We start from the raw sequence: 25,258 nt of genomic DNA, 5'->3' as shown, positions 1-25,258 counted from the left end.
CTGCAGAAAGGTCGAATTGTAGAAGAACAGCTAACTTATTACGAGAATGAAGTTGTTGAACCTTAGAGATTAATGAGGCTAATAGGGATTCGGTGCTGAAGTTGGGTCTAAAGCCATATTGGTAAGATAGGAGGATAGAGAATCTTTCTAAGTAGGATGAGATTTGGGTAGATATGATAGATTCTAGCATCTTGGTTAGGAAAGGGATATTTGCTATTGGACGATAGCTGGATGGTGTGGAGGGGTCTAGGTCAGCTTTTTTCAGTAGTGGGGTCAAAGCAATGTGTCCATTTCAGAAGAGAATAGGCCGATAGTAGGGCAGAGTTTATAAGTTTGGTAAGAGATGCGATGGCCTGTGCGGGAATTTTCTCAAATAGATAGGAGGGGAATGGGTCCAAGGTATAGTTGCAAGTTTTCAATTTGATGCAGAGTTTAAAAACCTGCGATTCGGATACGAGCTCAAAGGCAGTCCAGGATCTGTCAGCTGGGATAGGGTTGGAGACAGGTAGGGTAGGGTTGGAATCGGGGGGTACCAGGGAGTTGTAGGAGACTGCAGGCGGGAAGAAGCATCCTAAGGTAGTAACCTTTTCATTGAAGAATTTTGCTAGAACGTCGGCGGACGGAGAAGAGGGGAGCAAGGTGGAGTCGTTTTTAGACGTTAAGAAGCGCCAGATATTAAATAATGCATTATTTTGGTTGTTGGATCTGGAGATCTTGTCACCGTAGAAGTTCTTCCTTGCTTTTTTTAATATTGTATTGCAGAGCTTAATATTGACCCTCCAGGTCTGTCTACCTGTAGGGGATTTAGATTTTTTCCATTTGCGCTCCAAAGATCGACATTTCTGCTTCAGTCCTCTGTGAAGTGGAAGGTACCAGAGGGCTTTACGGAGGTAGGAGATGGTTTTAGTGGATAGTGGGGCAAGGGAGTGGTAGGTGGATTCAGAGAGGGCGATCAAGTTGTGCCAATTGGTTTCTGAATCTACAAATTTCCATACCGAAAATTTTCTCCACTTGAACTCGACGACGTTTGAGGGCTCGAGGTTGAAGGGTAGCACAGCGAACACACAACTCCGAGCAATGGTCAGGCCCCAGACACTGAAGGCACCAGCAGTGTGGGTCAGTGAGGGAAATCACACGCTTGCACTGGCTACACTTCTTGAAGACAGTGACTGTCCGGGACATAGAAGGAAAATAGCCACCACCAATCACTCGATGAAAAAAATTCATCTTTTTTTTTTTTTTAAACAATGACTGAAAGACAAGCACAGTGACACAGTAATAAGAAAATAAAACACGAGCCGCAGTGAGAGAAGGCATGAAGCAAACTAAGTTCAGCGCAGAGCGTCAAAGACGGACTTCTCGGCTCCGCGGAAAACTGAGAAATGAGGAGACATGCCCTGTGCTTGGTGGGAAGGCACTCACGCATGCATAGTGCGGCAGACTCAAAACTTCTCAGTTTCTTCAAGCAAATCTGCTTGCGATGCTGTCCGCATCCGGGCTCTGCGGATGATATCACCCACATGTGAGAATAGGCTGCCTGCTTGTCCTGGGATAAGGAAGGTTTTAAACATTGTTGACTTCCACATCTTCTGTTTTTGTTTGGTTTGTCATAGGCTGAAGGAACTTACCACAGAATAGGTTGGGCAGATGCCATAGCCAATATAAGCACCCTTGATGCTGATGCACTCTGCATAACCAACAGCCCTGCCAAATGCTCCTGGAGCATGGCCTGGATCTGTTCATCAATGGCAGGCCAGTAAAATCAAGGACAATGGTTCAGGAACAGCCTGAACAGTTGTCAGTGCTGACTCAGGAACAGAGTCCCAGCTGACTAGAGACCTGCGCATAGGCACCTCTTAAATAGAGGGGAAGCACTCCTCCTGGTGTCATTTCTTGGGTTCTGCATCCCACAGTGCACCGGAGTTCCCAGAACCGTGTGGAAGAGACCAATGATTGTGTTTCTTGGTCTTCATCTGACACATAGCATTGAGTTCCCTTGGTGCCAATTAGAATAACATTGAATCTTCCGTGTCTCCTCGGTGTCAGATTTGATGCTGACCAGTCTTGGTGGCCCTGCTTAGTCACCAGCATCGAGGCAGGTAGAGAACCAATCAATGTTTGGCAAACCTCAGTGCCAGGTCTTTGTGCCATGTGAACCAATGATCCTGATTCCAACGCCAATACCGATTTGGCTCCAAAAATTTTATTTCTGAGCTTCTCTGGATTTCTGTATTCTCTTCTGAATAAGCAAAGACAGTTTAAATCAGGGGTGTCCAACCTTTTCGCTTCCCTGGGCCGCCCTGGCTGAAAAAAACATTTCTGGGGCCGCACAAACCTGCAAACACTGCAGCAGGACAGAGGAGGGAGCCAGCAAGACATTAAACACCCAGGGGCAGCAGAGGAAAACACTGCATCGCCCTCGACCGGGGCTGCACAAAATACTTCACAAGGCTGCATGCGGCCCTCGGGCCACAGCTTGGATATCCCTGGTTTAAATGGTTATGCTCTGGTCCTGAACACCAAATACACCAAGAAGCTTCCAGTGATGGTCCAACTGCATCAGGAGCAATGCCCTTAGGATCTTTTGATGAGATGGAATGAAATGGCTGATGCTAAATTTTAAGACTCAATGATGAAAAAAAGGGTGCTCACTATATTAAAAAAAAAAAAAAAGAAGGGGGGGGGGAGTTTCCGGCTGATGCTCAGGCCTAAGAGAGAACATGAACCACGAAAAAAAGGAAAAAAGAAAACATAAAAAGTTGACCAAAAAGTTACTAAAACAATAAGGAAAGGATGAAAAAACAGTCTAGGTAAAAATAGTGAAAAAGCTCTACCAGATAAGACACCACATAACGAAAGTTGATTATTCAAAATGAGGCTGAGGAGCTGCCGCAAAAACGTCCTCTCTCAGTGGATGGAAAAGAAACTGCTGGTCCCGTGCTCATGAGCTGCTTTGAACTCAATCACACTTTTTTTTTTTTTTTTACACAAGTCGCTGCATTGGGATTCCATGGATGACATTGCCCACATATGAGAATAGTATGGCCTGCTTGTCCTCAGAGAAAGTAATTTACTCTGGGGTCACCCACAATCTTTCAAGCATTTCATCTTTAGTCCTGTCCTCTAGCACAGATTTTGCATACATAACAGATAAATCATTCTATCTTCCCTGCACCTTAACTCTAATTCTTTGAGAGGATATTGGTATGATGCACCCAGTGCGTATCATTCAGCCAGTCTGTACTGTGGTCTTCCTGCAATAGTTTCTCGTAGGTATGCTTCAAGTAATACATGTCCTCTAGGTCGATGCCACAGTTCCAGATGTCATAAAGAATGGTCATCTGCTCAAATTCACTGCGTGCTTCAAAATGCGGTGGTGGTGGTAGTCCTTGCTTGGCCTGTGATCTTAGCAGCCTTGTTGATACTGTCTCCTCTTCTTGATGAAGAACTTCACCTGGTTCCACAGGAAGACCTGAAGGCACCTCTACTTCTTTCTCCCTGTCCCTATGCTTCTTTTTTTTTGACTTGTCCAACTTGTTCTTTACAGTCTTTGAAGAATCAACAGCAGTGTCAGCAGCTGGTAGTAGCAAGTGAAGTTCCCCAACCTCCAGATCTGGTTTCAAAGCAACTGCAGTAGAGCCAGAAACACACACCACCTCCTCAGGTGCTTCCCATACTTCCTGTGCTCGGTCAGTAAACAGTTCTATGTGGAAGACATCCATAGGCTCCTCTGGCCTGGACACCTTTCTCACAACAGGCATGGGCTTTACTGCCATAGCATAACTGTGCTCCAAGAGGATTAAATTGCATCGGTGCCGGTTCAGAACCTGCTCTTCAGTCTCATCTGAGGTTTCCATGCTCTCTGAGTCCTCTTCCTTTAATCTGTTCTTGCTCTGGTTCAGTAGCAGTGGCTGCTGGGAAAAGGTGGAAGTATTGGCAAGTTCCAGAAGAGAGGAAGCACTAAGTTGTTCCCTCATCCTTAGTGGGTCTGGACTTAGGGGCTCCTCAGGGGTCAGGCAGGAACCCATCATCTCAGAGCTTCGGGAACGTAAACGTGAACGACTTCGAACTTCAGGCATCTCTTCACCCCAAGCTTTCACTAAGGAGGCATGGTCAATGGGCAAGTTTCGAATGGTCCTTTGGAGCAGTTTTGGACTCTCTTTCTGGAGCTCAGACTTGGCAAGCAGTGGTGAGCTAGGCACCTCAGGAGAAGAAGAAGGAAGTGGACTGGCATCAGCATCATCTAGAGGTTTTGAAGGTATCCTAGGGCTTTCTATGCCTGGAGGTGGTGAGGGTACAACAGTGTTAAGAATTTCTGTTGAAAATGGTGTAGCCCTCATTGAGGCAGATGAAGATAAAGGTAGCAAGGATGCTTCAGGCTGGCTGGGGGATTTGATCACCGGAGGTTCCAAAGCTTCATTTTTCAAGTTAGGAAGATCCTCAAGTGGTTTGTCCATAGGAGAGTTAGACTGTGGAGGTATAGGAGTAAGAGGGAAAGGGGATGAAATATCAGACAAATTCTCAGCCGTGTCATCTTCGAAGGCTGCAGAAAAAGAAACAGTTTTCCGCCTCTTCTTAGGAGGTGGCAGGAGTGGAATTGAGGGGGAAGACAGAGGTTCTTCAAACTTCAGGGCAGGTGGCTCTTGAGGATCAGGCACTGTAGCTTCTACCTTCTCTTTCAGAGATGGCTGACATACAGCATTATCTATAAGATAGGTAAAGAGAAACAAAGAAGGGAAAAAGAAATAGAAATAATAACATATTCATTAGCAACAAACTCATCAGTTATCAAGACAGATATCGCATTTGAATTTTAAATTGCCAATTTGCAGTCTTTTCCAAGGCAGAAAGTAAAATTTCTCATTTGTAAATGGGCACTTTCAGATACCAGGTCTCAAAAAAAAAAAAAATAAAAAAAAAGATACTATCATGTAATCCAAATGTAGGAGTTGTGAGGAAAAAAGATGTCGATCACTCAGCAGTAGATAATCCAAAAGTTGCTTTACTGATAAAATAGCACAATGGGTCAAATATTGGATAAGAACATAATAGCCTTACTGGGTCAGACCAATGGTCCATCAAACATAGTAGCCCGTTCTCATGGTGGCCAATCCAAGTCACTAGTACCTGGCCAAAACTCACGGAGTAGAAATATTCCATGCTACCGATTCAGGGTAAGCAGTGGCTTCCCCCATGTCTTTCTCAATAACAGACTATGGACTTTTCCTCCAGGAACTTGTCCAAACCTTTCTTAAAACCAGCTACACTATCTGCTCTTACCACACCCTCTGGCAATGCGTTCCAGAGCTTAACTATTCTCCGAATGAAAAAATATTTCCTCCTATTGGTTTAAAAAGTATTCACCTGTAACTTCATCTAGTGTCCCCTAGTCTTTGTAATTTTTGACGGAGTGAAAAATTGATCCACTTGTACCCATTCTATTCCACTCAGGATTTTATAGACCTCAATCATATCTCCCCTCAGCCATCTCTTTTCCAAGCTGAAGAGCCCTAACCGTTTTAGTCTTTCCACATATGAGAGGAGTTCCATTCCCTTTACCATCTTGGTCGCTCTTCTTTTCTAGCGCCACTATATCTTTCTTGAGATAAGGAGACCAGAATTGAATGCAATACTCCAGATGAGGTTGCACCATGGAGCGATACAAGGGCATTATAATATTCTTAGTCTTGTTAACCATTTCTTTTTAAATAATTCCTAGCATCATGTTTACTTTTTTGGCCGCCGCCACACATTGGGCGGAAAGGTTTCATCGTATTTTCTACAATGATACCCAGATCCTTTTCTTGGGCGCTAATCCCCAAGGTGGACCCTAGCATCTGGTAACTGTGATTCAAGTTATTCTTCCCAAGGTGCTTCACTTTGCATTTGTCCACATTAAATTTCATCTGCCATTTAGACGCCCAATCTTCCAATTTCCTAAAGTCCGCCTGCAATTTTTCACAATCAGCATGCGTTTTAATAACTTTAAACAGTTTAGTGTCATCTGCAAATTTAAACACCTCACTTGTCATTCCAATTTCCAGATCATTTATAAATAAGTTAAATAGCACCAGTCTCATTACAGACTCCTGCAGCACTCCACTGTTTACTTTCCTCCATTAAGAATAATGACCACTTAACCCTACCCTCTGTTTTCTATCCGAAAACCAATTCCTAATCCACAACTGAACTTTGCCACCTATCCCATGACACTTTAATTTTCTCAGGAGCCTCTCGTGAGGAACTTTATCAAAAGCTTTCTGGAAATCTAGAGATACACTATATCAACCAGCTCACCATTATCCACGTTTACAAGGGCTGTTCAAAAAGTATCAGACCTTAATTTTTCTTGCGTAAACAAATAAAGCTAGGGAGGCATGGTTTGGTGCACTTATATATGTGAACCTAATGCATATGCTTGAATTTCTCTCGCCTACAGAAGCTGTCAGTCACCAGCAGACCGTCGATGAGTGAGGAAGTGTAAGTGAGTGCTGTCCGATTTTCATTTTTGACATGACAACAGAAAAAGTTACTGTATTAAATTTTGTGTAAAGCTTGGTGATTCCCAAGTGGAAACAATCTGCAAGATTCAACAGGCCTTCGGGGACGAAGCTATGGGCACCACACAGATAAAGGAGTGGCACAACCGCTTCAGAGATGGCTGCACATAAGTGGAGAGTGAAGCACGTTCTGATAGGCCCTCAACAACCAGAAATGAGATAGTCATTGACAAAGTGAGGACCCTGGTGATGCAGGATTGTAGAACACAATCAGAGAACTTGCAGACAAGGCGAGCATTGGATCCGTTCATTCCATTTTGACTGAGGATCTGGGCTTCAGGACAATTTCAGTGAAGTTCGTGCCAAAGCTGCTAACGATCGAGAAGAAGCAACTTCATTTGCAGATCGTTCAAACATGCTGGAGACTACGAACAGTGATCCCAACTTCCTCAGCAGTGATCACTGGCGATGAGTCCTGGGTTTATGGGTACAACCCAGAAATCAGGCTGATGTCATTACAATGGAAGCATTCAACATCCCCGAGGCCAAAAAAAGTAAAGCAGGTCCACAGCAATGTCAAAGTCATGCTGACCATCTTCTTTGATTCCAGTGGTGTGGTTCATCACGAGTACGCACCACACGGCACAACAATCACCAAAGGGTACTACCAAGAGGTTCTGTGCCGCCTTCGTAATGCTGCGAGACGCAAATGGCCGGACCTGTGGGCAGCGGGCAATTGGCAGCTCCATCACAATAACGCACCTGCCCATTCTTCACATTTGATACAGAGTTTCCTGGCCAAACACAACACACCTGTGATTCCTTAGGCTCCCTACTCTCCCGATATGTTTCCGTGTACTTTCTGGTTTTTCCCCAAGCTGGAAATGCCCCTGAAAGGGATCATATTTCAGTCAAAAGACATCATGCAGAATGTGACGGACCAGTTGTGAGCAATCTTAAAAGATGTGTTCCAGCGATGCTTTCAACAGTAGCAGAACCGTTGGAAGAAGTGTGTGGCAGCCCAAGGAAACTACTTTGAAGGAGATTAGTATAAGATTGTTGCATCTGAATACAAGTATTTTATATGAATAAAGGTCTGATACTTTTTGAACAGCTCTCGTATTCATACCTTGAAAGAAGTCGAGCAAATTTGCGAGGCAAGATCTCCCTCAGCTGAACCCATGCTGACTCTGTCTCATTAAATCATGTTTTCTACGTGTTCCACAATTTTATTTTTTAGAATTGTTTCTATCATTTTGCCCGGCAATCTGTAATTTCCCAGATCTTTCCTGGAGTCCTTTTTAAAAATTGGTGTAACATTGGCCACTCTCCAATCTTCAAGTACTACAGACGATTTTAGCGATAGGTTATAGATCACTAACAGCAGGTTAGCAATTTCATGTTTGAATTCTTTTAGTACCCTGGGATGTATACCATCCGGTCCTGGCGATATATCACTTTTATTTCTTTCAGTTACTCCGCATCATCACCCTTGAGAAAACCATTTCCGGTCTTACATCTTCTTCCGTAAGACTGAAGCACAGAATTCATTCAGTCTTTCCGCTATGGCCTTATCCTCCCTGAGCACCCTTTTTGCTCTTTGATCATCCAACGGTCCCACAGATTCTCTCACAGGTTTTCTGTTTCTGATGTACCTAAAAAAATTGCTATGAGTTTTTGTCTCTTTTGCAAGTTTCTCTTCATAAAGGATGTTTTTTGGCTCTAATAGCCTCTTTCACTTCACCTTTTAACCAACCTGGCTCTTGTTTCCTCTTCTTTCCACTTTTGCTGATACGTGGAATACATCTGGTCTGGGCTTCCATGATGAATTATCCACTGCTTAGTGAACATCTCTTTCTTCACGACTCCTATATTTGGATTGTTGTTTTTGTCATCAAAGCCTATTTGAGCTATTTTCTCCAGTACTATCATCTAATGACATGTCATGGCAACTTAAGCAAACGTTCAAAGTTTAAAGAATGTTCTCCTTTGTTGTGTAGAGTACTTTTGTTCGCAGCATTGAACAGGGCCAAAGCTAGTATGAGGAGAAGTTAATTCCTAGAGGAGGTGGATGGTTTTGTAAGGGTCAATTCTGCTGTCCTTGAATACCTGTTACAGGCGAACAATTTTGCTTTCTTCAAGGACAAGCAGGATAGCAGTTCTCGCACCTGGTACTCCTTAAAAAAAGACTGCTTTGTTATACCTAGAGGAACACATACACACATGATGCCAACAGGGGGAAAAAGTCAGCATATAAGATAGAAATCTAATTGGCATTTAAAATTATCTTGACCTTACTTACATGAAACAACCGAAGGAAAACCTCTTCCACTTGAAGGCATTTATACCTGAATTTTTTGAACTGGAGGTGGTAGTCTTAAAGAAGGAACTAATCACTGCTTAATATTTAGGCTGTGAGTGCTAGAGTTGAAACTGGAATGCAAAAGCATATTTTGGTTCTCTATTAGAGCTGTGAACATAATTTCTGCAAGGAGGCTGAACCAATAGACTCGAGGAAGGGGAACCAGGTTATGAGGTCAGTGGGGTTCTACGTGAATCACTGTAATCTGTTTTCTCTGAAAGTTCTGAAGAGTTGCCGCTAAGGGTATAGAAGGATACTCATAAAGGAGGGGCTAAACTCATTCTATGATCAGTACATCTTAAACAATGCCATTTGAAAATAGGTTACAAACAAGAGGTACTTTAGCTTGGCATATTTATTGCAGCAAACAAGTCCATTTGAGGAGTTGCAGATTCAGCAGCCACTCATGAGGCTGAAGGATTCTGCTGAATCTGTTTGCTAAGTTATTTTGCTTTCCAGGATATAGGGGGTTTGGATGGATATCTGAGAATCACAAAATCCCATATCTGTACTGCCACTCAATATAATCAAAGGGATCCCACTCTTCCCTGCTTGATAACATTGCCACCTATCAATTAGGATCAGCCCTAACTGACCGTGAAGAAAGTGAACAAATATTGGAAAGTAAATTACTCTCAATCTGGGATTGTCCAGGTGCCCTCTGTGCGTTAAAGGTCAAGGTATGTTCCCCAACCATTTTTTTTAATATCTTGGTGAATACACATTGATATTATCGAAGCTTAAAGGGGAGAACTCGTAGCAGCCATTCAGCTAGCGGCTCAGCACAGGGCAGGAACACTGGAAGACCGCTCCTGCTCTGGCTCACCGCTGGACCGCCAGGGATTTCAAAGGTACACGGGGGAGGCGGGAGGGAGTTAAAAGTCGTTGCAGTCGGCTGGAACAGGAGGAAGGAGGTATCCATTCTTTCCCGGGCCACTGCTACACCACCAGGGATTTCAAAGGTACGCGGGGGAGGCATGCATGGCATCAGGAGGGAGGGAGAGTGGACAATGTACAGGGCAAGGAGAAAGGGGAAACAGGGTGCAGAGCCTGGCAGAGCACTTGAATATTAACCCCCCCCCCCCTAGTTTATATTTGAGTATATACGTATTCTTAAAAGAAGCTTGTGTGTATAATACTGTTTTACAATAGAAATTAAGGGATCAGAATGTTTGTTGGGAACAGTGGGTAAAAGGAATTTTGGTCCTAAGCATGTTATAATCCTTACAGCTAGGCAGAACACACACTTATATCACATCTATGGCTGGCATAAGTGCTCATGCCTAAGTGTATACACATGTGTATGCTTGGATACACTAATATTCTATAACAAAATGTAGGCATCTACATTTATTTATAGAATATATTTCTATTGGGTGTCCTCTGGGCAACTTTATATATAGGTAGGAGAAGTGCAGTTACAGAATTACCCTACAAGTGGACCAAAAACAAAAGAAAAAGTAGATCCATACTGGCAATATCCCGTTCTTTCTGTAATATGACAGTTTCTGGAATGGAGAGCTGTGTCTTGTCTTTCCTTTCTACCATGGCTTCAGCAAGGCAGCTGTCCAAGGTAGATTCATCCATGGTATCCTCTGTTGTTTCTTCTGCAGGGGTCTCATCAACTGCTGCTGCTGCTTCTTCTTCTTCTTCCTCATCCTCTGAGGAAGAGGATGAAGAGCTACTTTCTGAATCTGAGGTTGTGTCACTCTCATCCTCAGATTCCGCCTTGGAGGAGCTCTCACTCACTACCGTTGCCAACTCAGCTTCTTCTACATAAGAATTGAGAAAAACAACAAATTATTTAATCCTTGTTTGAGGCTAGTAAGAGGCCCAGAAAAACAAAAAAGCTTCAGGAGAATAATTCAGCCTATCTTCTATCTGAGGTGGGAATAAAAGTCCTTTTGTCTCTCAACTTTGAGTTCTCTGTAGGAAGAACTCTGAAAGCCTTTCTCTTTTCCATCTGACTCACACAAAGCTCTCTCCTACCCTAACAAATTTCCACCAGGAATCCATTATGTATGGCTTCTCTCCTTCTCCAGTCTATCATGGAGTTATTATGCAGACTGCCTTCTTCCCATCCAGCTGTCATTATAAAAAATATCTACAGGCCTCTTCACCTTACCCCTTCCTGCGCAATGCATGGTCTTGCTCACCTTCAGATTCCTGGTCCTTCTCACTTAATTCAAGATCTTCCTCTTCTTCCTCTTCTTCCTTTCCAAGCATTAACAAAAATACATAGATAAATGTACACATATTTGAGGAAAACTGACATTTTCTATTTACATTAAAAACAAATGTCACCCAGATATCCTGTGCACACCTTCTCCGAGGATGATTCCTCAGAGGCTTCCTCTCCCTCACTGTCCAAATGAAAAGATTTCCTGTGCTTAGCCTCCACTTTTATTCTCTCCGAGTCTCTTTTAGAGCCATTGGAACCCTGCCGGTTGGCTTCCAGCACATCTTTCTCTCTCTCTAGAGCAAGGAAAGAACATATGGAAAATGTAACTGCAATATAGAGGAATTTATTCAGTTGATCCAGCACAATCCTGAGCTTTGTATACTATCATTACTTTGCAGTAATAATGTGAAAAAGCAGTTACTTACCTGTAACAGGTGTTATCCAGGGACAGCAAGCAGATATTCTCAGATGGGATGACAACATCTGTGCCCAGTATAGATAGTGCAAAAGTGTACTGCCATTTTAACTTCTTCAGAAGTCTTGAGACTGCCCATACTGCACATCCGCGAGTGCCTTCCCACCCGTCAGCTCGCAGAACCATCAGTTTAATAAAAACAAAGCTAAGAATCCAACTAGGGGAGGAGAGAGGGTTGTGTCCCTAGATAACAACTGTTACAGGTAAGTAACTGTGATTTATAGCAGGCACCATATTCTCACAGACGGAACTCCCTAGCTACTTCAAGAGATGGAGGGAAGATGGCACTTACATAGAGATTAAACTTTGGAGAACTGCTTGGCCAAACCGAATGTCCTGTCCTGGAATAAGTCTCCAGACAGTAATGGAACGTGAAAGTATGTAGTGAATACCAGGTGGCAGCTTCATAGATGCCTCAATAGGAGTGGAACAAAGAAAAGCAACTGAGACTGCCATTGCTCTAACCTTGTGTACTGTGACTCAGCCTTCTAATGGTAGCTCAGCCCAAGCATAACAGAAGGAGATGCTGTCTGCTAACCATGTAGAAATTGTTTTCTTGGTAACCAGAGTTCCAAGTCTGTTAGGATCAAATGAGATGAATACCTGAGTAAAAGTTCTAAGAGGATTTGTGCAATCCAGGTAATAAGCCAAAGCAAGTTTACAATCCAATGTATGAAGTGCAGCTTCTCTCGTATGGGAATGTGGTCTTGGAAATAAGACAGGCACATTATAGACTGGTTGAAGTAAAATTCCAAGATGACTTCTGGTAGGAATTTGGGATGAGTGCATAGGACCTCTCTGTCATGGTAGAAAGTTGGATAAGTTGGATCTGAAACCAGAGCTTGAAGTTTGCAGACTCGTCGAACAGAAGTGATGCAAATCAAGAAGACCACTTTCCATGTAAGGTATTTGAGAGATGAAGATACCAATGATTCAAATGGTGTCTTCATGAAAGTGGAAAGTACAACACTGAGGTCCCAAAAAACCGGAGTGGATTTGATTGGGGATTGTATGTGCATCAGTTCCTTCATAAATTTGGAAACCAATGAGTATGTAGTCAGAGAACTGATGGTACAGAGGTGCACTTTAACTGAAGTATGTCTTTAGACCCTAGTCTGAGAGCTGCAAAAGGTAATCCAATACTGAAGACAAGGGACATGTATCGAGTAGAGCTTGCTCAGTACATCATGAAATGAAGCGAGTCCACTTAAAACGATTGTAGAGTTGTGTGAAAGGTTTCCTGGCAGCATCAATGATAGCTGAAACTGGAACAGAGAGATGGATATCATTTAGTTGTTGGGAGAGAGGTACGAGGCTGTTAGAGCCAACAAATGCAGACTGGGGTGAAGTAGGGACCCTTCGTTCTGAGTAATATGAGTTGGGTAAATCTGCAGAGGGATGGGATCCCTGGCACTGAGTTGAAGTAGAACAGGGAATCAGGGTTGTCTTGGCCATCTTGGAGCGATTAGATTCATTGTAGCTGGCTCCCGTTTGAGTTTGAATAGACGTTTCCCTATTAAGGGTATCAGAGGGAAGGCATAGAGAACTGGTCTGTCCAATCTATCAGGAAGGCATCAGATTCCAGAAGATGCAACAAGGGTAATCTGGAGCAAAACTCGGAAGTTTGTAATTCTTGGGAGATGCAAACAGATCTATCTGAGGGGTTCCTCATGTTGAGAAGATTCATTGTGAGGTTGAAGGTGTCTGCTTAGCTTGCCTGCCAGATACTGCTTTGAGAAAGATGTTTCACGGAACGGTCCAATTCCAAATTTGAGTCGCTTCTTGGCAAATGAGGCGAGAACCCGTGCCCCCTTGCTTGTTGACATAGTACATAATGATCTGATTATCTGTCCTTACCAACTACTTGATTGAAGAGACGATCCTGAAATGTGTTCAGCACTCTGCAGATCACTCGCAGTTCTAATAGACTGATATGAAATGATTGCTCCTAAAAAAGTCAAAATTCCTTGAGTGTGAAGGCCATCTAGGTAAGTTCCCCATCCAGACAAGGACCCATCTGCCATTAAGATCTTCTGATGCAGGGCACATGAAAAAGAAGGCCCCTGGAAAGGTTGGATAGGATAATCCACCCTAGACGAAGTGAGGTGACTCCCGATTGGTGGGAGACTGGATTTGTGGCCAGAGACCATTGGGGAATCCCTGAGATAAGGCGGACAAATGGAGTAACATGTACTGTGGAGGCCATGTGTCCCAGGAGATGCATCATGTGATGTGCTGAAACTGCCCTCAGTTGCAGAGACGAATTAGATTGTCGAGGCATAGGTTGGATGTGTGTTTGCTCCTGACAACCTCCTCGAATTAGTGATTTTTTTCTAGCATTTAACATAATTACCTACCGAGGATGCCTAAGCGGAGAGGGAGAAGCGTCGCTGGGGCCTCGCGACGCTCCGGGACTCCCGTGGTCGGCGGCATAGAGGAGCTTTTCCGGTGCATGTAGGGCACGTTGGTAGAAACAGGGCTGTCTCCGATGGAGACGCTGCAAGGGAACGGTGTGCAGCAGTCCTCCTTGGGGCTCGAGACAACTTTCAGCCCTGAAACATGAGCACCACCCCCGCATCCTCGAACGACCAGTACCCCGAGGGAGGGGGAGCTTCTGGGAGCCGGAGTGCTTTCTCCCCCAGAGGCAGCAGAAATCGATCCGGGGAATGGTGATTCAGGTTCCCAGCCTTTGCTGGGGAGCCTGAACATGGAGTTGGAGGCTTTAACGGCTGTGGGAGCTGGTTTAGTGCAGCCTGAACAGCAGTTGGAAGACTTGCCAGTGGGTGAGCATAAAACTTTACATTTACAATTTCCTCAACTTATTAAACCCCAGGAAGTAATGTTGGACACCCTGTGGGACTTGGTAGCTACCATTCCTAAAACTATAACCTCTCAATTTAATCAAGTGGAAGAAAGACTTAAAGAGTATGATAAGGAAATCTCAGGATTGCAGAAAATTACTAGTGACTTTAAATCACAAATTGAAACTCAACAGTAAAATATTAAATCCTCCAAAGTAATACAGGAGGCGCTAATTAAGGACAATACAAATTTAAGAAGAAAGCTTGAATCACTTGAAAATTTTTAAAGAAATAATAATCTTAGATTAATTAATTTTCCTAAGATTTATACAACAACTCCTAGAGACATGCTTAAACGTTATTTAGTGGCAATACTCGAAATTCCTGAGTCTTCTATCCCACCGTTTACACAGGCTTATTATTTGCCTGTTAAAGATACTAGTGATCAAAAGAACCCTCAAGAAGCGAATCAAGAAGTGATTCAAGAACCATTGGATATATCTGCCTTATTAGAGTCTTCGGACAGGGAAGTAGCCATTCCGGCCACTTTGCTTCTCTCAATTGCTCTTACTCTGGATAAAACATGGTTATTGAAGTTATACTTTAAAAATAAACAAAGAATTTTTGGGATTAAAAGTTCAAATGTTTCCTGATTTGGCCAGGGACACACAGAGGCGTAGAAAAGAATTTTTATTGCTAAGACCTGCAATTACTGCCCTGGGAGCTACCTTTTTTCTTCGATACCGTTGCAAATGTATCGTTCATTATAAGTCGCATAAATTTGTTTTCTTTGAACCCTCACAACTGACAACATTCCTGTCTCTGTCAAGGCTGGAGAAAGCTCATGACGAATAGATGACTGCCTACCATAGTTTCAACCTATAACTGTTTTTCTTTTTTAACTGATTACTTTAAATTCCGTTTAATTTAATCTTGGATCCTATATGAGGACACGAGCGAGATTTAAGATAGAATTTATTTTCTTGTTTGGAATGTATATATTATGTTGGATGTTATCTTTTTATTTCTTGGATCTTGCTTTCTGTACAAGTTTAACTTGATTGATTATATTTGAAAGTTTATAAATAAATAATTTTAAAAAAAAAAGGTTGTCGAACCTCTGCTGCGGAAGGTAGGCATGAGCTTGAGCTCAGTGTCTGGGTTGGTCGGAGATGGAATTTCTGGTAGTTGATTGCAAATCCCAGAAGTTCTAAGAAACATATGGTCGAGTCCATTGCTATCTAAGCCGCTTGAGGTGAGGATGCTTTTATCAGTCATCCAGATAAGGGAATACATGAAAGCCATAAGAGCAAGAGTGTTGCAGCTACTACAACTAAACACTCTGGGTGCTGATGCAAGACCAAAGGGTAGTACCATGTATTGGAGATGATACGTTCTTATTTGAAAGTGGAAGTACTTCCCTGTGGGCTGGAAAATGGGGATATATGTGTATGCCTCTTTGAGATCCAGAGAGCAAAGCCAGTCGTTCTCTAAAAGGGGATAGAGAATGCAGAGGGACAACAGGCGAAACTTCTCTTTGACTAAGTACTTGCTGAGGGCTCAGAGGTCGAAATTGAACGCAGTCCTCTGGTATTCTTTGGTATGAGAAAATATTTGGAATAGAAACCCCGCCCCCCTCTGCTGAGGAGGTGCTGGTTCGATGGCATTCAGCTGTAGAAAGCCCAAGAGTTCTTGTTGAAGAAGGGAAGTCTGTTGAGTGTATACTTTTTAGAAGTTTGCAGAGGCATTTTGCAAAGATGGAGAGCATAGCCTTCTTTTATGACCTTTAAGACCAAGTTGGCGTTGGTGATTAGGATCCAATGATGTTGATAATGAGTTAGATGACCTCTGATGGGATAACTTAAGAACATAAGAATTGCTGCTGCTAGGTCAGGCCAGTGGTCCATCTTGCCCAGCAGTCCGCTCACACGGCGACCCTTAGGTCAAAGACCAATGCCCTAACTGAGACTAGCTTTACCTGCTTACGTTCTGGTACAGCAGGAACTTGTCTACCTTTATCTTGAATCCCTGTAAGGTGTTTTCCTCTATAACAGCCTCCGGAAGAGCGTTCCAGCTTTCCACCACTCTCTGGGTGAAGAACTTCCATACTTTTGTACGGAATCTATCACCTCTCGTTCTCTCTACCTTAGAAAGTGTGAACAATCTGTCTCTATCTATTAAATCTATTCCTTCATTATCTTGAATGTTTCGATCATGTCCCCTCTCAGCCTCCTCTTTTCAAGGGTGAAGAGGCCCAGTTTCTCTAATCTCTCACTGTACGGCAACTCCTCCAGCCCCTTAACCATTTTAGTCGCTCTTCTCTGGACCCTTTCGAGTAGTACCATGTCCTTCTTCATGTACGGCAACCAGTGTTGGACGCAGTATTCCAGGTGGGGGAGTACCATGGCTCGGTACAGCGGCAAAATAACCTTCTTCGATCTGTTTGTGATCCTATTTCTTAATCATTCCTAACATTCTGTTTGTCCTTTCCGCAGCTGCCCGCATTGCGCAGACAGCTTCATTGACTTGTCGACCAGTACTCCCAGGTCTCTTTCCTGGGGGGTCTCTCCAAGTACCGCACCAGATATCCTGTATTCGTGTATTTTTGCTACCGACATGCATCACCTTACACTTATCCACGTTAAACCTCATTTGCCATGTCGTGGCCCATTTCTCAAGAGTGTTTATGTCACCTTGCAGGTCTTCACAATCCTTCTGCGTCTTCACCACTCTGAATAACTTTGTATTGTCCACAAATTTAATCACTTCGCTCATCGTACCAATTTCCAGGTCGTTTATAAATATGTTGAAGAGCACGGGTTCAAGCACCAAACCCTGCGACACTCCACTCGTGACGCTTTTCCAGTCCGAGTATTGTTCATTTACCCCCACTCTATTTCCTATCCACCAACCAGTTTTTAATCCACATGAGTATTTCACCCTCAATTCCATGGCTCGCAATCTTTCAAAGTAGTCGTTCATGCGGAACCTTGTTGAACGCCTTCTGAAAATCCAGATATACAATGTCGACCGGCTCACCCTTGTCTATCTGCCTGTTTACTCCCTCGAAGAAGTGCAGCAAGTTCGTCAAGCAAGATCTTCCCTTGCTGAAGCCGTGATGGCTAGTACTCATCAGATTGTGTCCATCAAGGGATCAATGATGCGGTCCTTTATCAGCGCCTCTACCATCTTTCCCGATAATGAGATCAGACTCACCAGTCTGTAGTTTCCAGGATTTCCTCTTGAACCTTTCTTGAAGATCGGCATGACATTCGCCACTTTCCAGTCTTCCAGAATCCTTTCCGATTTGATTGAGATTGGCTATTAGTTGAAGCAGTTCAGCTATAGTCCCTTTCAGTTCCTTGAGGATGAGATGGTAGGACGGTGGCTAGTCTCTAGATGAGGGAGTCAAAAAGACTGAGTGGATTTTTACTGAGGCTGAGTTTGTTGTCTGGAGCTCTTCTGAGGCGGCGGCCTAGAAGACGACATGGGCTGAGAATAGTGTCTCTTAAATTATAAATCACCTAGTAGTCTGGGGTTTAGAGGACTGAGATAGACAAAGCTGTCATACTTTGCTCATGCCTAGTCATTTTCTCAGTGGCTTGTTCAATCTTGTCCCCAAACTACTCATCTCCCAGACAAGAAATATTGGTGAAGCGATCTTGCACATTAGGTTCTAAGTCGAAGACTCATAACCAAGGCCTGTCGACGCATGGCAATAGACAGAGCTGAAGCTCTGGAAGTGACATCAAATACTGATCTGGCCACAAACTTTCTGGTTTCAAACAGATTATGATTGATGTCTTGATATTGGTCAATAAATTTCAGCAGGAAGATGTTGTTCAAAGGTAGCAAACTGCTGGACAAACTGTTCCAAGTAAAAGTCATATAAAAGTTATAACTGAGAATGCAGCTCTTAAGCATGGTGTTTTGATACAGCAGTCTACCAAATTTGTCCAGGGATCAGCCCTCTCTTCCAGGAGGTATGCTGGCATATGTTCTAGTACTGGATGACCTTTTTAGGACATACTCAATTAAGAGGAATTGATGCTGTAGCTGGACATTCATGGACCCTATAAAGGTAGTCAAATTTTCCAGGAGCTAAAGATGCATGTAGAGGTATCTTTCATAAGATGATGAAATGGAAATTTTAAAGTCCTTAGGAATTTGTTCAAAATCCAAGGCATCATACAACTCTGGTTTTGGTTCAGATTCAGTTTCCATTTTCACTTGTAGGGTATGTCCCATTTAGTGTATGAATCTGGTAATGACAAACATCTCCAGTAGACACTTACATCTAGGAGGTGGAGAGGAATCAGGGGTAATACCATAGGATTCTAGTGTAGAGAGTTCTGGTTCTGAGTGTGTAGGATCCAAGAGATCTAAATCATAGTCAGTTCTTTTATGAGACAAGGCACGGATAGAGTAGTGGCCTTTTGATTTGAATCAGTGTCAATATGAAGACCTATGACTGCAGTGCCTGGAAGAGCTCAGATCGGTGTCTCAGTGCCTATTCAATGTATAGCGTGAGGAAAAACTGTGATGGCTATGATGGATGATCGGCTTGGTACAAGAGTCCTTGTTGGAGTCATGTATTGGTTAGGACGGTGCCAATGGAGGTACAGAGGCAGGTTGTAACTACAAAATAAGTGCCAATTCACTTTGAAGGATCTCTCAAAGTTGCTCCTATAACGACTGCACTGGTAACTTTGTTGGTACAGATGGTGCCATTGGTGCTGCAATGTATTAAAGCGTTGGTTACCTCAATGAGGCACGCCTCCAAGGAGACACTAATTGCAGTGAAGGAGACCTCAACTTCTTACGTCGGCTTCTGGCATGCATCGACTTACTCGATGCTTGACAGTATGCCGATGTACGAGCCGATGGAGAAGCATGTACTCACTTCTTAGCATTTTTTAAGAGGAAAAGTTGATGGTACCATTGGAGCCAACACCAAGTGGGATGCCGGTGCTGATGTTGATCATTCTGTTGAATGGTCCTTAGACTTCAATGGCGAAGGTCAAGACGCTGATGGAGAAGACCTGAAAAGTTTCTTCTACTGAATAAGTTGAGCCTTCAAATAACGTTTTTAAGAGTGGCACTGTGAAGACAAGTGTCAACCTGATATTCGGGACCAAATCACTGAAGGCACCAACTGTGCGGATCAGTGACAGATAGGGCCCTATTGCACCGAGAACACTTTATAAACCTGCAGGAAGGCTTGGACATCGATGGAAAAATAGTCACAGTGAAGTTGAAGGAATCAATCGTAGCGGTGATCGATTAAAGTAGAGCCCGAAATCAATCGATGCAGCCAACCTGCTAAGAGGCTGAGAGGAGCTCTAAGGTCTCAAAATCAAAAAGGGAAAAACATCTGAGGAAATTAAAGTAAATTACTAAGAAAATAAAATGAAGAAAATGGAGAAGAAAGTATGGAAAGGCAAAAAATATGAAGAAAAATCATGTGTTTGGAGACACTCCAAAAACACAACTGCTTAGCTCCGCGGAAGACTAAAACAGGAAGGCACTCTCAAGACTTCTGAAGAAGTTAAAGTGATAGCACACTTTTGCATTGTCTGCACCGGGCTCCGTGGATGATGTCATCCATCTGTGAGAATATGCTTGTCTTGGGATAAAAAATTTTTCATACAATTTATTTTCTATTACCTTTGTCACATTCAGCATTAATAGATTGATTTCATTCAATCATTCAGCAAATATTGCTGCTTTCCCATGGATGGATCATTTGGACTTCTAAGTTATTTTGGTCAAGTAATTCCAAAGTGTTGTGGGAAGAGGAGTGTTTTGAAAATTTATTTTTCTCCCTTTAAATCACAACTATATGCTCAGTTCTTTATAATAGTTTCCACCATTTTGTTCAGCACAGTTATCAGAATCATCAGTCTAATTTTCCACATCACCCTGGAACCCTTCTAGAAACTGGCATTACTGGCTATTCTCCTGTATTTAGCTAGATGATTTTAATGATCAGTTATAAATTATTAATAGTAAGTTTTTTGGTCCTCTGAGGTATGCATTTGGTCTAGGTGATTTCCCCTAAATCTTCCAGGTTCAATGAGATTGATTGTGTTCCTCCTATTTATTCATTATTGGTCATCACTTGGCCTTGTTATCCCCGATTGTCTTTTTTTTTTTTTTTTTACTTTGATCATCTAATGGTTGAACTGATTCATTCATAGGCTTCCTACTTTCAATCTACCTGAAAGATATCATGATGAATGTTTGCTTCTGTGGAAAGCTTTGTTTCAGATTTTTTGCCTTTCTTTTAATGATTTGCCTCTAATAATAAGGCATCATCTGAATAAGTACTTTTGAATATTACCAGATCTTGGAAGCCCAGATCAAATCTATATTATACATTAAAAGAGGCAGAAGAAAAGGCAAACAACTGATGTTATAGTTACAAGGGAAGGAGAAATTTTCTTCTTAGCTATTTCTGGGCAAGAATCCAAAGCTCTGCCTGATACTGTTCTTAGGTTCCAACTACTGAAGTCTCCATCAAAGATCACTCCAGTCCATCTACACCCTCCCAGCCACTACAGCACAGATTTACTGGGATAAATTAATTTCCTTCTTTGAGGAAGTACTAGGCATTCCAATCCCTAAGACCATGGAAAGCTGTTTGTTGAATAAAAGACCAGAGGCCCTGCCTTTGAAGTATCAGAAATAGATACAATTAATAATGGCAGCAGGGAGACTTGTTCAGGCATCTGCTTGGAAACAACTAGAACTACCAGGGCCGAGATTATTATTGGCTAAAGTACAATATATACAGCAGATATCCAAATTAACAGTTCTTCGGAGAAATCAGTTACAGAATTATATTACCATTTGGACTCCATATGAAAATTGGATTACTTCCCAAAATTGTGATTTATAAATCTGTGCTTACCCTATAAGTATCTCCTGCACTTATCCTTCCACAGGGGTTGGGGGGAAGAAGGGAAGGTGGGATGGGAGGATTGAGAAATATTAGACATTATAGATAATTTAAAAATTATAGTATTTATGAAAGAATGATCTATAATGAATTAATGAATTGTTTAGTATACAACTGTATAAATTTAAGAACATAAGCCGTGCCTCTTCTGGGTCAGACCTGAGGTCTATCATGCCCAGCAGTCGTTCACGCGGCGGCCCATCAGGTCCAGGACCTATATACTAGCCCTCTATCTATACACTTCTATACTTTTTCCTTCAGAAAATTGTCCAATCCCTTCTTGAACTCCAATACCATACCCTGTCCTACCACTCCCTCTGGAAGCGCGTTCCAGGTGTCCACCACCCGATTTTCCTTTCTCTGCAAAAGATCGTGTTCTACGTTAATACCTTTCAAGTATTTTAACGCCTGATTCATATCTTCCCTGTCCCTCCTTTCTTCTAGGGCAGAGGTGTCCAACCTTTTGGCTTCCCTGGGCCGCATTGGCCAAAAAATGTTTTCCTGGGGCCGCACAAACATTAACACTAGCCAATGAGCAAAAAAAAGGTTGAGAAGGTTCCAAATATGCAATCACTAATATAAAAGATGTATGTATCTAATAATAAACCTTCATTAAAGGGACACTGTGGAGAAGAACCCAAAAGAGCAGTAATACTTACCCTGACTGAGAGATCCTCCACGTACACCGCTGACAGTGGGAGCAACCACAGGCTTCCGCATCCCCACTCTGATGAGCAGGGATACGCGCTCCTAGTTCTCTCATTCACTTCTATTACAGCTTCGGTGAGCCTTATCAGAGCGGGGATGCTGTATCAGCTGTCAGCAGCGCATGTGGAGGATCGTTTAATCAGGGTAAATATTACTGATTTTTGGGGCCTCCCACTTTGAGCTTAGACTCCCTCAAAATGAATATCTCCCCTGCTGTAGCTAGTAGGGATCCCCAAGCCTCACAAACTAATGGCCACCTCCTCCCCCTCCAACTTCCCAAGTTCTGCAGCTGGCAGCAATATTGCAGAGCTGCTGCCTTCCCTCCCCCCCCCCCTTGGCTTTCATGCATGCATGAAAGCAGGGGCAGCTTGAGGATATTGCCATCGGCTGCAAAGCTTGGAGATTTTGAGTGTTGCCACACTGGAGGAAGATGTCTTCAGTTGACAGAGCTTGGGAATCCCCACTAGCTCAAGCATTTATAAACTGCACTCAGGCAGGGAGAAACTTTGGTGCCCATCCACTAATTTTGGGCTCCAGTCCCTCCCCCAAATCAGCTGTATATGATTACGCCACTGAATACAAAAATAATTGTGATGCACATATCCCAAAGCTAATAAATTCAAAATAAAACAATTTTTTCTACCTTGTTGTCTGGATGTTTTTTTTTCCATCATCTTGGACCCAGTTTCTCTTTCTGCTTTTTCTCTATCTTCAACAAATTCTCTTTCCAAAGTCTGCTGTCCATTTTTTTCTCCTCTTCTGTCATTCCATTTCCTTCTTATGCCTATCTCCAAAGTATTGATTTTTCCCTTTCAGCTTTAACTTTTTCTTTTCTTTTTTTGCCTCTGCCTACTCAGATCTTGCCTTCTTTCTCACCCTTCTTCTTTTTAAATGTTCAGCTACCTCTCAATTTTCCATCTTCTCTCAGTCCCTAGCTCTCCTATTTCTCATCTCATTCCTTTCCCAGTCTCCTATTCCCTTCTATCTACTCTCCATTACCACATTTCTACCACTGTACTCACTGCTCTCTCACTTATCTTGTCATCTCCCTTTTGACCTCATCTACATGGCTCGCCACTTTCAAAATCCCCCTCCCTCTCTCCACTGGTCAGGCTATAACTCCCTGTTCCTCTCTCCACTGGTCAGGCTATAATTCCCTGCCCCTTTCTTTCCATCCCCTAGCATCATCTTATCTCAGCTCTCTTCCCTCCTGCCCTCCCATGGTTCCATCTCTCCTCCTCTATCTCCATGGTCCAACATTTTCCTCCCTCTCTTTTCTGTTTTTCTTCTTCTCTCCCCCTTTGATGCTGAACAATGAAATGGAGAAAAAAAAAAGAGAGATGCTGCATCTCTCTGCCTTCCATCCACAGGCCTAACATTTTTCCCTCCCTCCCATCCCTAGATCCAACTTCTCTCCCTTTCTCTTCCCAACTGCCCCCATCCCATCTCTCCCCCCTGCCTGCCTCCCTTCCCCAGGTCCATAATTTCTTCTTTTAATACCCTCCCCCCCAAAATAAAAAAAAACATCCAAGAGGCTTCCTTGGTCCAGCATGTTCTCCCCTTCTCTCTGCGCCCATGCATCTTTACCTCACTCCTCTCCCACCACCATGTCCAATAATTCTCTCTGTCTCCGTCCCTCCTCTCTCTGCCCAACAGTTCTCCGCTTTCTTTATCTCCCCAATTGCACCATGTCTTTCCCTCTCTCAGACACCCAATTCTCCCTTTCTGTTATCTCCCTTACCTCTGCATCTCTTTCCCTCACTTCCTCCATTCTTCCATCTTATGGCTCATGCTTCCCTCTATCTTTCCCTTCATTCTGTGTCCTAAGTTCATGCCCCTCCCTCCTTCCTTCCATCATTTTCCTAAGTTTGTGCTCCCTCCCTCTCAAGTCTCAAGCCCTTCTCCCTTTTGGGCAGGTCAGGATTAATTCTTTGAGGGCCCCTAGGCACACAAATATACTGGGCCCCCTGGCCCCGTTCCCTCTTTTCAGTGTCTATTCACAGCTTGCCACCCCTTTCCTTCACCCCTCCAATATCTCATTAACACTATCTTTTTCCCCAATCCAGCATAATAATAATAACTTTATTTTTGTATACTGCAATACCACAAACAGTTCAGAGCGGTTTATATGCCACCCCCCCCCCCCCATCCAGCATGTGGGAAAGCAGCAGCAGTGGTGAAGAGATGAGGGCCCCTCACCTCCTCACCGCTGCTGCTGCTTTCCCATATGTGCCTGATGCTGACGGCACAAGTTCTCTCCACTTCCATCTCTCTCCCTTCTTTCCACTTCCAACATCTGCCCCTTCTCCAATCCCCCCTTCCATCATCTCCCCCCTTCCATCATCTGCTCCCTTCTCTCTCTCTCCCTTCTCCTTGTGGGGCCTGGTAGATGGTAAGAATTGTGTAGGATGGTGGTGGTTCTCTGGGATCCCGTCGTCCGAGGCCATGCCCAGAGGTTCAGCAGGAGGTGGAGTACAATCAGAGCCCAGCAGCCAAGGAGCAACAGTCGGACAAAAGCCCAGGAGGATAAACCCCCAACAACCCTAGTAAGTGAGGACTCCTGCTTCCTACAACTTTCCTAATGCAGGAGAAAATACAAAACATCTTATACCTCACCCACTGCCAAACCTTAACTATCTCTCTCAACACACTGCCAACACCTACCAGGCCTCTACCCCCTACCCCCCTCACAGGCAGACAGAGAACAAAAAAGATCACTGAGCAGCTCCAGAGTCCAGAGCAATTCACCTTCTACTCCCAAAAGTTATCCAACTTTCACTCTGCAAAAGCATCTCTTATCTTACCAGCTCCCTGTCTCTCTGCCTTCATCTTTCTCCTCCTGGGTAAGAGCTTTTGGCAATTCTTTTTTGAAGGCTCCAGTGGCTGCAGACACTCTCTCATCCCAAGGCCCCTCCCATGGGGACTTCATTGATTGAATTCCAGTTCTCTTATTATGTTCAGCCTGTCATTTCACAAGTCAAATTACTTCTCTCTCTCCCTTTATTTTTCTTTCTTTCTTTTTTTTTTCCTTTTAAGAAAAGCAGTAACATGCAGGCCTGAAGGAGAGGATATAAGAGTTTAAGCACAGATAATGCAGTGGGCTGCGATGAGCTGATCTCGCACTGCGCCGGGCCCGAAGACCCTGCAAGGTTTCCCAAATCTGCATTCACAGTGTATTAGCAGGGCACATTTGCTTCGGCTGGATCCAAGCCACACGAGGATCCATGTGTCCCAGGAAGGAGAGAGAAAAGAAATGGGGGTGGGCCAGA

At 43.4% G+C, this 25,258-nt stretch overlaps 1 protein-coding gene across 1 annotated transcript in view; it reads right to left on the bottom strand.

The window, feature by feature from the left end:
- SETD1A (SET domain containing 1A, histone lysine methyltransferase) overlaps positions 1-25,258 on the bottom strand; it is a 350,806-nt gene that overhangs the window by 69,925 nt on the left and 255,623 nt on the right. Inside the window, exons 11-14 of the mRNA XM_033946630.1 lie at positions 11,186-11,337; positions 11,019-11,076; positions 10,335-10,634; positions 3,203-4,705 (exon numbers count right to left, since the gene is read on the bottom strand). Of these exons, the coding sequence (XP_033802521.1) occupies positions 3,203-4,705; positions 10,335-10,634; positions 11,019-11,076; positions 11,186-11,337 (2,013 nt within the window). The remainder of the gene's footprint in view (positions 1-3,202; positions 4,706-10,334; positions 10,635-11,018; positions 11,077-11,185; positions 11,338-25,258) is intronic.

Source organism: Geotrypetes seraphini, chromosome 5 (assembly GCF_902459505.1).
Source record: "Geotrypetes seraphini chromosome 5, aGeoSer1.1, whole genome shotgun sequence".
NCBI lineage: Eukaryota > Metazoa > Chordata > Amphibia > Gymnophiona > Dermophiidae > Geotrypetes > Geotrypetes seraphini.
The sequence above is the reverse complement of the archived record's forward strand: the minus strand, read 5'-3'. Positions and strand labels throughout refer to the sequence as shown.